Raw genomic sequence first — 13,612 nt, forward strand, 5'->3', positions numbered from 1 at the left:
TAATTATTAATTATAAAAAACCTTAGACTAGAAAACGAAGTATTCAAATAAAGCCAAAGTGGTGAAATTATTCAGCTACCAATCAATACTACTTCAGCTTCACTTTCATTTGTGCTTAATGGTTCTTTTTTTTGCATGAATTTTTGCCTTTTTAAATCTGAAAAGTAATTTACTGTGCACAATAAAAGCTTTCATATTAAAACTGTTCATCTTTTGTACGACTTGACATTCTGATGTGACTAGAGAACAGAAATCTTTGTTTACAAGACAAGTCAGTGAACTTCATTTGAATGAGAGACATCGAAGGACTTAAAATATTCATATTATTTCAAATGTATTTTAGTGCAACACTTCAGCCGCGTCTGCTAGAAATTACATTTATGTACAACTAACGTCTGACAGCAGGAGACAAACCTCCTGCCAACCACTTTTCAAATGTTAAGTTGGAAAAAAGTTGATAATGAACATATTTGGTAAAATACTGATGACGTATTACACTTCATACATATTTCAACAAACGTTAAACATTATGTTAGTCAGTAAAACGTAACTCTGAAAACTAGTTAGTGATACACAGGTAGAACTTCTAGGAAACAGGGTTGAACATTAATATTTCTTTTGAAAGAGCTGTTGGGTGTAATAATTCATCCTGTCCTGTGAAGACGTCTCGTCCTAACATGACTACAATTAAAAACCACAACACCCTCCATCATTGGCATCATAGACTATCAGTTACCAAAGAGCACCGATGAAGCGGACAGGATGCAGTTTTCAGTGTTCGCCATCTTGGATTGCACAGATCGTGGGCTCAATGTGTTTTGCACTTTAGAAAGTTTGGACGTGAGCGGTCCGTTAGCTCCCTCTTTAAGATATGCAGCGCTGCTTTTATGACCCGACTTTGCGGTCCTGATCTCGTCCTGCTGCCCGACTGACATTTTATGACACGACCCCCCTGCAATGTTTTCACTTCACCCAGAGGCGAAGTTGAAGCTGTAATCTTTGACCAAATACAAGTTTCTGCTTATTGCCAGATTTTGCTCTGAAAAATGTACCACAGTAAATGTTGTCAAAAGAAATCAGAAATCATGTGAGATTGATAAATCATAATCAATCTTTTGTAATTCAATAGCGTTTAGATAGAATAGAGACTTCCTGGAGCAGATGACGTTGACTGAACATGAAAACATTACATAAACCAGTCATGTTGGCACAACTCACTATGTTGAATATTAAGCATTTTCAGATATACATGTTTTTTCAGTGTAGATCTACAACTTAGAGATGAATATTACAGAAGTAAACATGTCAGTTCAGGTAAACAAGGCCTAATTTACCATTAGACTGCCTATTTTTAAACCACACACAATCAAATCTGCCTGCAGCCATACAATTAATTCATTCATATTTTATTTCCACCTTTAAACACCAGGTGCCATTTTGGCGTGTCTCCTGGTACGAACACTTGGGTTCATGACATGAACTCATCTGATAATTAACTTAGATTTAAAAAAAAAAAAAATCAAATCACGCTTTCAACAAACAAACTGGAATGTGTGAAGGCTCCCTCATACCCACACCAGCCACTTTGGCCAATTAAACCTCTGCTCTGCTTAAAGCTGAGTGGAGTTATAGTGGAAAAACTCAAAGGCACCAACACATACGGCCCTAAAAAGAAATTAGTTTAACCAGAGCTGTGATCACCACATTCCTCTGCAGAGACTAAATAAATGTGCGCACTACTTTCACTTGAGTTCGTACACTTTGACACAAATTTCTGAAGACCAGTCCAAAATGGAGGATGGTGTAATATTGGTGCTTTTCCAGCATTCACATTTATATAATCCTGCTCTGAATAGGCCCAAATCTGTCTCTCCAGCACTAGAAGGAAATGTGTCTCAGTTATCTGGAAGCCAGACAGGTCCAATTAGGAAGAAAACACCTATGAGGGGCCTATTTATGGCCTTTGCACCACACCTGACTGAACTGGTGTGAGAAGACGTTTTATTGGCCATAGTGCAGCATTCACATGTCTAACAAGAACAAGAAATATGGGGTTTGATGCTAGTTTGCAATATTTGTAACACTGTTGTGACGTTCATTTGATCAGGACTTCATTGCCTCAATGTGAAAATTAAAAATGATATCAGCAGGTAGACACGTGATGATGAATGCTATAAATCAGGGGTGTCCAAACTTTTCCCTGAGGGCCACATACAGAAAAACACACAAAGGGCTGGGCCACTCACCAGAAGTGAGCTATGCTGCTAACTTTAATCCACTAGAGGTGAATCAATCAAATGTAGGTCAATTCTGCTTGATACCTGAATATGATTCAGGGAATAAAACCGCTGCAGCACAGAGCCACAACTTAACCAGCGCACATGACAATGGTAGAGCAGGCCTCCCCTTACCTCCACTTTCTTGCCCCTCGGCGGACACCGTAGAGGCCCATTCCTTTGCATCCGTCGTTCCTCCACACAGCTCGTCCCATTAAAGTCCCTTCATACTAACTGCATCTGGCACAGCTTCAAAAACATCCTCACCCGTCGTGGTGCTCTTTAGCCTGCTAACATCAAGCAGCCTGTGCTCTCATCGCACACCGCGTCTGAAACTTTCTACACTCACTTGCTCCTTAATTCCGCCATCTTGGATCACCTGTAGCAAATTTCTTCTTCTATTACTCATTTTATAGAGAAGCTGCCTCGTTCAAGACCGATACTCCACCTAGTGGTGAGACTAAGAAGTACAACACAGTCCAGTGCAGGTTCCATGTGTGGGCCGTGTTCCAATACATTTTTAGAATTTCGTAGTTTGGACACCCCTGCTATAAATAATACAGGAGGAGCTGCACCTTCAGCAGAAGAAGAAAAAGGAGCACAGACTCCCACTCTCTGATTTCCATGACATTGAGGATTCAGAGTCTGTCAGTTCATTAAGCATCGCTCTGAATCCAGTCGTCTGTCCACCGGGAACATTTGTAATTCACAGCAATACACAAATAGCCATGCTAGTTGGCATGTAACCACACACACACACACACACTGCCCTGGATTTCTCTCATGTTGCGTAGGTCACAGCTACACTGTCCAGACCTGCTGTCACATTAATTCAACTTGTGTGTGTGAGAGCTGAAATCGTACAGCAGGTGTCGAGGTAAAATCTCCTGCAGAACCACAAAGAGCCGACGTCTCTGAAATTAGCTGCACATGATAAAACCGGGCTCAGCGACAGTGAACACCAAACTTGTGAATCACTTTTCATTGCTCTGACACAAAACGCTTTCACTGACCACTCTCCAATCCTTTAAAATTCATGAACTTTACCACAAAAAAAAAACTTGTTTATATAAAATCAGTTTTGCACATGATTGCGGTGTGTTAAGTTTGCATGACTTACCTCTAAATGACTGGAAATTAGACAGCAGCTTGGTACATTGTGCTGCAGCCACATCTAAAAAGAAGTGTTTTACCACCAATCCTGAATACCTACATTTCCAGATAGATTTAAACAAAACTCTTAACCCCTCTTAACCCTCAAGCTCTCTCTGCAAGTATGTTATGTCTAACTTCACATTCTTCAATCCAAACACTTTCAAATGCTCCACATCCTCATCAAGCTGAACCAGAGGCAGCTGTGTCGCCGCTCTCCTCCCCCCCCCTCCCCCTAACAAACTCCTGAAAGTCATTTGGAGTGAATTTGTGGCTGATTGCAGAGGAGGCAATCACTGGCTGCTGCTCTCAGGCTGAATGTGCATTAATGAAGAAATGTAAAAAAAAAACTAAATATGTCGTTAATGTAGGAAATAGTGTTGAGGCTGTGGGGGGACGCATCAAATAAAAAAAAAACATGAATCAAATAGCAGTAATACAAGTTAAGAGGACGTTTTATTTATATATATATTTGTAGATTTCTATAAATATATATAAAAAACAATATCTTTGACCATTTAAGACTTTTTTCTGAACAAGAAACTAATTAACTAATTTGATCCTAACTAATTTCAGCCGTCAACTAAAACACAACAAGACTGAACATAACACTTTGAGATCTGTACTGTCAGATATAAAGTGCATTATAAATAAAATGCATTATTATTATTATTATTATTAAACTGGAACATCAGAGGTTGCTCATTCATATTGTTTTCATATTGATTTCAGTAAGACTGAACACCTTTGCCCTGCTGCTACGTCTCATAAATTTGGTGCTCTACTTTCCACTTTCTGGTGAACATAATGGAGCATTTAGCAGCTAAAGAACCATACATCTCCTTCAGGACGTGGCGATAGCGTCGCTCAGTGTCTGTGTATAATCAGCAGGTTAATTCAGATTGAAAATGATCAGTAGTAAAAATACAAAATACGTCAAAATGACCAACTCTGATAGTAAAATCCTTGTAATGCTGACAATACTTACCAGGAGGTTTATTGAGGATATATATTACTCACAAAAGGTTTTCACATTTGCTCTTTTGTCTCGTCTCCACACAATCTTACTTATTTTACACAATATAATCCAAAATGATGCATTATTCATGTTGTGTCATTCATATGGGTCACTGCTAAAGACGGAGCCCACTGTTTGTCACAAATCTCATTAGCAATCATGTATGACAAGCCAAGCAGCGAGAAGCACTCATCCATAAGACACCGTGATTGGACACACACACACACACACACACACACTCTTATGTAAGTACCTGGATGTTTCTTGCATCTTCGGCTTCATCCCGTGTAAACAAAGTCTACTTCACATTAACGATGCATCAAGAACACACAATGGCTCCATGAATAATTCACTCATATATTACTACAGCGACGCCACGAATACTCCACAAAATAGATATCAGCAATGAAACCACGTCCACTGAAGGATTATTATAGGGTTTCCCGTGGTAACATCGAAAATCAGTGTAGCTTCAATAATGCTGCTGATGATGCAAGGAAACTGTAAATAAGAGCAGACAGCGGACTTCTAATAACTCTGCTTCATGCTTTTGCACCATTTCACCAAAGCCTGCGGAGCCTTTCTGTTTTACATTTCTGTCTTAAATTATTAACAACACAAAGAAATGTCAGAACGCAAACATCCAATTGTTTATGAAACCTCACTGCTAACATCTAAGTTAGTGCAGCATCCATTGTGAGTGAGCAGTGTGTGCACGCTGAGCCAGTTAAATCCACAAGAGCTTCATTCTTCCAGGTTGTGTTGATGAATAGAATCTTTAACTTTTCTTTTGTTCCACAAATAAGAAAACGGTTCTTTGCATTTTTGTTAACAGACAAAATGAACCTCTGGGTCCCAGCACAGGACCAGTCAAGCACATAATAACCTCACATTTAGCTCTTTCTTGGGCTTTATTAAATTTTTTAAGACGAATTAGCATCCAGAAATTAAAACCTCATCAACAACGTTAAGCAATGATTACTGTGTGTGCATAGAAATGACTACAAGCACAGCAGCACAAATGTAACTTGATATTTGAAACTATTTAAAAACTCTTTTCTAAAGTCATTTTTGGTCGTGTGGTCAGGAGACAGATTTGGGCGCTGATGTGTCTGATTGTTTCGCTCTGGTTTGGAAATATGATGTTCAGCTCTTGTTCAGCATCCACTGAACTCTGCAGCTTCCATCTCACGTCTTTTCACGTTTCCACTTCTTGCACATGTTGCACATCCCGAAGGTTTGGAGGGCTCCACGTGAGTCCCACGCCTCTTGCTTTGTTTCAGTCAGGCACTTTGTGAAGTACTATTCATTTCTACAAAGAGTTCTCATGTGTCTCTTGTGCTAGTATATTACGGCGAGCAGCTATTGAAGCCTGACTCGCATGTTAGAGGAGAGAAGAAGAAATGAGTTGGAGGTTGTCAAGTAAGCAATTTCCATCACAAGACGGGTCTGAATTATACCCACAACACCTGGAGGAGAGCCAGCAGTAAATTCAAGCCCAGACCACGCTCGTCTACACGGGCTCTCGGCACTCATCACACCCGGTCAGCGTTAGATTTACACCACGCAATAATGTCAGCTGGTAATTTCCCAACTTCATCATCAATCTCAACGACACAGCTAATGGGACGGCTGACCCTGTTGGGTTGAAAAATCCATTATTTTGGCACGAGAAAGCAAGTCACTTCTCACTCAAGGTGATATAAACACCTCAGCTAACAGCAAAATCTGTTTCCAAATGTATAACTTTAACAATTTACAGTCAAGCCATCGTTCCATCCATCTGCTCTGATTGATTTTACATATATACAAGATGTTTAGATGGAGCTTCCTCTGCTAAATTAAAGGCTTAAAGAAACAATTTGAGAGAAGAAGACAACTATACACATTAAATATGAGACAGTCAGTTAGCTTGGCTGAACACAAACACAGGAAACGGGAAGAAATTAATTGCAAAAATGATAAATTGAGGTTTTTCAGGAGGGATTATGAGCTGGACCAGGCACAGTAACTTCCTGGAGTGTCCGTTGGCTTCCTTGCAACCTCGGGACAAGGATTTTGTTACCTTTGGGCAGAGTCAGGGTCACTGTTTTCCCCTGTTTCCACTCTTTATGATAAGCTCAGCTAGTTGACTGCTGACTAGGAGCTGAAGCATACAGACGTTGGAGTGGTGTGTGAAAATGTCTCCTCCTCACTCGTCTTTCATCTACAGTGTCTCTTCACATACAAATCTAAACCATCGCTTGCATTTATAACATTCCTCAATAGATTTTTCATCAAACAAAAGCAACTTGCGCTGTAACGGCAATTGTGATTCATCAGTCTGAGGTGTGAAAGCTGACTGAATGGTTTGAAATATTTAAATTGGAATTGTTTTCAGTGAAGGAGGCTATTTAATACAGGAAATGCCCTGACCTTTCTGTTCTGTTGAGCTCTGCGGGAGAAAAAAGTAATTCCAAGATGACATTGCTGGAATATTATACAATGTTTTTTACAAAGGAGTCCAGCATCATCTAAGTTTTTATCATTTGGACCTATTTTAATGTATACAGAGGCCATTCCAGTGTTCCCCAGCTAGTCTCTAACTGTATTGTTTAGAGTTTTTCTGAAAGCAGCTGCCTGCTGCGTCCAAAACGACGAGAATTAATCAAAAAACCAAAAACCTAAATATGCTATAGGTCTCATAAAACTGCGGGAAACTGCAGATAATTCTTTTAGGGCTCGTTTTAATGACGACAACCTCTTTGACATGCAAATAGCCACGTAATCTATTTTTAATATAGGAATAATGTCGTATAATTTTATTACTTTCTACAGCTTGAGACTGAAGCAGATTCAGTCTGATCAGTTGTGACGCTCAAATCATTAAGATTAAATGTGTGTCCCCGCTTTTAGGGAGTCAAGTACGGTCCTCACAAGCCCATTTGTGTGTGTGTGTGTGTGTGTGTGTGTGTGTGTGTGTGTGTGTGTGTGTGTGTGTGTGTGTTAAAGGCCATCCCAACCAGAGCCCGTAATGAGAAGCCACAGGCCACAGGACTAGTCATTATTATTATCTCCCTGTAGAGGGAAGGACGCAGCAGGCGGTGGATCTGTGTTTCATATCCAGAGCAGGAAGGCCATCTCTCACTGCCTCCCTCTCCCACCACCTCTGTCCTTGTGTCTCTCCTTCTGTCACTCCCAGCAGAAGGGTGTTATGGATATATTTAGTCATCTGCTTTCCCGAATTTACCATTAAAGCAACCACTGTGAGTCTGTTTGACTCCTCCAGCTATAGTGTAGCTGCTATTTTCTTTCTCTCTCTCTGATTTTTCTTCTTTTCAGAGCTCGAACGTAACCACAATCTGTCACGCTGTCAGTTAAACGATGCAGACATTCAAGATTCTCCAGGTTCAGACTTGAATACGAGCGAGGAACATGTGGAGGAGTGATGTACACACATCTACATGCTGTGTGAAACAATAAAGGCGTCATTTACAGATCAAGGCTGGGCTGTAACACCTCCAGCGGGGTGCAAGTTGTGTAACTGGAGAAAAAAATATAATGAGGAGGTGCTGGCAATGTGGCCCGGGGAAAGATTGGGGTGGAAAAGGTCAGTGAACTCAAGTGGCAGGGTGTGATGGAGGGGACGTTTCTTCTGCTGTGAAGAAGAGAAACGCTTGGAGAGCCGTGAATTTACTGCATTTTACTGTTGACACTACATTACATGTTTTTGGCTCGAGACTCCTCTAGTGCTATAGCCACAGCTTGGCATTTACCCGTGTGGGCATGTCCCCTATTTCTATGCAGGTTTTATTTTTATCGCCTGCACAGTGGTGGAGGAAGGACTCAGCTCTTTTACTTATGTAAAAGAAGCAGTAAAAATACTCAGCTACAAGTAAAAGTGCTGCATTCAAAACCTTGCTTCAGTAAAAATGTGTAAAAAAAGTAACAGGTTTTTCTGTTTCTGTATTAATATCACTGCTGCTTTAATGTGGATGTTACATTTCACTGCTGCAGATGAATAAGGTTGAGCTGGTTTAACTACTTTATATACCGTTGGGTAGTTTCATCTACCGCAATGCATCATGGTCTATAAGATCATCATGGCAATATAGCAATTTAATTTAAAACTTGTATTGAATATGCTCATCAAACATAAATAATGTTTGGTGGGATTTAAAGTCAATAAAATTGCCTGTATACCTGCGATCAGTGTATCTAAGGATCAAACATATGCTGCTTGTTTTTCTCCTCATGCTTCCAGTAAAGTTTTGAATTGATCAGAAGATTTTTATTGACTGCTTTTCACGCCGGAGCAGAAGCCTCAGGAATAATTTACAGGACAAGATCAAATAATTCAGCTCTCATTAAAGATTTGTCCAAACTGGGTTTCTTTTATTATTTGAATGGGTGGGATTTATCTAATTTGGCTTAATTAAGAACTGAATGGGTCATTACTTATTTTCATCCTTACAAGTAGCGCAGCGTGCTTCATATATGTTGTATGAGTAAGTGTGCAGTGCATGCAGGGAAAATTGATGAGTTCAGTTAATTGATACAGCAGAAATATCTCAGATTTTGCATGTAGCTACAGGATCGTGTCCGGGCTGTTCTTCCTGTGACCACTGCTCACTGGTGCCCATATGTGTTAATTATATGTTGTTGTTCATGTTATTGCTTGAATATGGTGGATCACAGGGTGGGACGATATCTGACCCGCAGGTTGTCGTGCTCTTGATTCGACATGACGCTGTGAGGCCATCTGTGTTTGGATATGCCAGTCAGCAGGAGTCGCATCAATTACTCTTTGTTTATGCACTTTGTGCAAATGTGGTGATGAATAACAAAGACGTATTTGTAAAAAATAAACCAAACATTTGGGTCGTGCTCACAAAACATCCTCAGGTTAAAAATTTGAGATTAAAAAAACAAGTCAATATTTTACTTATATAAAACATTAAGTAAATAAATTCATTTTTTAATAAGATTTCATTTATTAAAATAATATATTTCAATATCATTTCATTGGATTTTAAGGTTGATCTAATTTGCAATTTGATTTGATTATTCAAACAGAATTAATTTAACTTTTAATTAAGTTCCTTTCTAACTAATTTATTCACATCTTTACTACATTTAATTAAATTTATTATAATTTTACAGTTTAATTAGTTTTTAAAATATTTTTCAGGAACTACTGAAACATCAAATGAATGAATATAATGTACTTTTTTTGGTGGCCCTTCAATAGCTTTTCACGTTCTGTTTGGTAAATTTGGACTAATTGTCTAAATTATTAGTATTTCCAAAAACCTGCCTGTGTCCCTGAAGGCATCACAGAGTCTCCAAAAGTGTCGCAGCTGTTACATGATGAGCGTTTCGGAGCAGGACTGAGCGAGTTTGTTTCACCTGAACGTCTTTCACATGAGATTATCCAGATTCCTTTGACCTTGATGGATTCAGTTCGACTTTGCAGGCAGCTCACACTTCGCAGCTGCTTTTAGCAACTGTGATCTTGGTGAACAAATGGTTTTAATATAGATGGAATTTAAACTGGCCACCTCTCTGCACTGACAAATGTTTGGAGTCTGTAATGAAACCTCAGGTGGAGAGATTCTCATTTTCTTCTAATGCACTTCCCACAGTGCTCTGAACTTTTTACCCACAGCTCTGTGAACTTGTTTTTCCTCCCCTGGTAGGAAAAGCAAGTCCATCCTCTGGGTCTGATGACTTTATTTGGACAAAAGTGGCTTTTTATGAAACAAGTCAGCAACGTCGAGCTGAGAAACAATCAGTTTGTTTGGATTTATTTTCATAGTTAGATCAGAACAGTTAAACTGAACTGATTCAAATAAATAATTTTGATCACATTCCTTGAATTGTTTGTTTATTTGTTTTTAATTAGCGTTTCTTAATTTGCTGCCATGTGTGAAACACTTTGTGCACTTAAATGCTCTATAAATAAAGATTATGATTATTATGATTATGATTGCTGTTAGTAGTAGTAGTAATATCAAAGACAAGTAAATACCAGCTTTGTATTGACAATAATGTCTCCTGGAAATTATTTGTACCACTAATTTACCAATATCTTCCTGTACCTTATTATTAATTAGCATTTTTAATAATTTGTCTGGTTTATGTTTAGACAACACTTAGTTAAGGTCAGAGAAACATGATGTTCTTGATTAGAAATTGAAAAATTAAGACGCAGTGTGTTTATTTTCATCATTCACTTGACGGCAACAACTTATGTCATGTTTCTGTTCACCTGATACACTCATTCTCTTTTAGCTCTGTTTTTGGTCTCCACCATCTCCCGAGGGAAACATCTGGCTCTTTAGTGGCTAAATGCTCCGCTACCTTCACCAGCTAGTCTCTAACTATGCTGAAAATGCTATGAGAGCAGCAAAAGTGAATAAAGTTGTGTCTTACATAAACAATATAGATTAAAGCCGCTTTAAACTAAAGCATGATCGTTCTCTAACCGTGAAGCTGCTACAGTCACAATTTTTATAATAACGAAGGATCAAATGATATGTGCAATGTGACAGAGATGATAATGACAAACCAACAGAGAATTATCACAAAAACTGAGCTCATTGTTTGGTTTTCAGGCCCTCAAATGTAATGTTTTGGTTCCCTCTCACCGCTCTCATCTGTGTTGTTTTGCTGCCATCAAGTTTAAATTTGAGTTTAAACGCTTTTGTTGCCTAAACATGACCACAGGCGGCACTCAGCACCATCCAACAAGTTGTGTGTGAAATATAAATGAGTATATTAACGTCATTTCTAGGAGACAGCGTTCGTCTGTTGGGAGTTTTTATGGACTAGAACTAATATTTCAGGTTGAATCCAGGTGATGTTTTTTGACCTTTATTTTGGTGAATTTAAATTGTGCCTCCTCAAAAGTTCAAGGCATCAAGCTTGGGGGTGAAAAATGAACATCGACAAGCGCAGTCGTTCTCGCTGAGAAATTAGCATGAAGGTGTTAAAAATCCCCACTGTTTTCAAAGCGACTGTTGAACCTGAAACTGCTTTGAATTTCTGCAGGCGATGAAGCAGCCAGACATGACCAGCTGTTCCACCAAAACGTGACAAAAGGGAGCTTGTGTATTTCATTTTTAGAAGATAAAAAATACCCAACTGTGTCTCTCCAGCCTTCAGAAACTTGCACACAGCCCAGTTCAGACTCTCTGCTCAAAGTCACACCGTTTTGTTCTCCTGTTGCATCATCATCACACTCTCCTCCCAATGTCACACCGTCCTCGCTTCCTGATTCTCAACATGAGCTACGTCAGCTTCACCTCCACGCCTGCCTCTGTGCAGACATGTGGACACAGCTGCCTGATCTTAATTCACTATCAAAAGCCCTTTTTTCAGCTGTGTGACATTTCTGCTCAGTTCAACACACTCAAGGGGTTTGTTGGTGGAGCTTTTACTCTTTCCTTTTAATACAAAGACTGTGAACATGCCGTACTCACCGCTGATCCATCTGGCCACGGGGTCGTGAACGCTGAACTCTGGTTTGTAGAGATCTGCCACAGTGAGCCTGGACCTGCTGTTGCCGGGGATCTCCGCTGAGAAAACACAACAAGTCAGGTCCAAGATGTTCCTCCAGCTTCATCTCCAAAGAACAAAGGACGAACTGAGGTGTAGCATAGCAGTGAGTTAACATACCAGGTGTGAGGACGACCACAGACATGGTGATGAGCGAGCAGACCACCACGATCACCAGCAGAGAGATAGCAATGCCCTTCCAGTTCCTCTGCGGGGGGCTGACATCCACAAACTCCTGCAGACCCCAAAAAAAACAGTTCCAGTCTGTGTTTGAACCAGTCAAGCTCTTCTACACCAAACTAGGAAAAACATTTGGGGGGTAAAATGTCAGCTATTGGATGGATTGCCACATGTGTTGCTACACACATTCACATCCCCTCAGGATTAACTGTAATACTTTAGTGCCAGAATACTTTGGTTTATGACCAAATACCTGCAAAGCCACTATTATTCCTAAAAGCCTCGGCTTTGTGTTTACTGCAAATTAGACAATAGTAGCATGCTGACATGCTAAACATGACGTTATACCTGTTAAACGTCAGCATGTTAGCATTGCGTTGTGAGTACAGACAGCAAATAAGAAGTGGACGTAGCCACCGTGATGTAGCCCATTAATTTGTGGACTGCTGTTTTGAAGGCAGTGATATTCGTTCTGCAAAAACCCACCTCTGATTGGTTAGGTTTAGGCATGACCTACCTCTGATTGGTTAAGTTTAGGCATGACCCACCTCTGATTGGTTAGGTTTAGGCATGACCCACCTCTGAGTGGTTAGTCATACGATAGTCCCACTCTAAAGCCTCCCCTGCTTTCTGGTCCAATTTATTCTATTTTGGACCATAATTTCCTAAATGAACATCATGCTGTGTTGAATAAGACTTGACAGCTGTGACCATGAAAATGGGAAAATGTTTACTGAGGTAATAAATCAAGTGTTGAATTAAGCTCATTTTCTCTGCATAGATGCACCTAATGGAGTCACCGCCTGCTGGACATTAGAAAGAATGAAGGATTAAGGCACCTCCACTGATGAAATTGCAAAAAGAAACATATATTTTCCTAAATGTGTGAAAGACACAACTAAGAAGAATTACAAGATTTGAAAAAGCATAATTTATTAATTATTAAAAGATCTAGATTAGATCGAAAACACTGACTTGTGTTGACATCGTCAGCAGATTTCTATAATCCTGTATAGCTTCTCCTCAACTCTATCGAGAGAACAGTCTGTGCATACATATCTAAAAATGTACGTCTGGTTTTAATACCAGTGTCTCCTCTCCTGTGCTAGCTTCAGTTCACCACACTGACTTCTTTATTAAAATAACACATTAAATAATAAGAAAGGAAGAAAAATAAAGGGCCACATGTCTCAAACAAACGAGGACTGAAATCAGAAAGCAAATAAAGAGAATGATAGATTTCATGTTCTTATGGGATTGAAAATATAGAAAATAGAATAAAATGATACTTCAAGGAGACTTTTTAGCAACTGTCTCTGGTATCTGGCAACCAGAGAAATATTGCGGTCCAGCTCTTCTCATGACTGGACAGTAAAAAGAGAGAGACTGTGATGCAGCTTATATTCATCCCGTCTAGACGAGGTGATTATCCACCAAAAAGAGCCAT

The 13,612-nt window shown here is 39.5% G+C and overlaps 1 protein-coding gene across 1 annotated transcript in view; it reads right to left on the reverse strand.

Annotated features, from left to right (window-relative positions):
• LOC139223846 (inactive dipeptidyl peptidase 10-like) overlaps positions 1-13,612 on the reverse strand; it is a 69,248-nt gene that overhangs the window by 32,951 nt on the left and 22,685 nt on the right. Inside the window, exons 2-3 of the mRNA XM_070855850.1 lie at positions 12,106-12,220; positions 11,910-12,005 (exon numbers count right to left, since the gene is read on the reverse strand). Coding sequence (XP_070711951.1) covers positions 11,910-12,005; positions 12,106-12,220 — 211 coding nt within the window. The remainder of the gene's footprint in view (positions 1-11,909; positions 12,006-12,105; positions 12,221-13,612) is intronic.

Source organism: Pempheris klunzingeri, chromosome 24 (assembly GCF_042242105.1).
Source record: "Pempheris klunzingeri isolate RE-2024b chromosome 24, fPemKlu1.hap1, whole genome shotgun sequence".
NCBI classification, from domain to species: Eukaryota; Metazoa; Chordata; class Actinopteri; order Acropomatiformes; family Pempheridae; genus Pempheris; species Pempheris klunzingeri.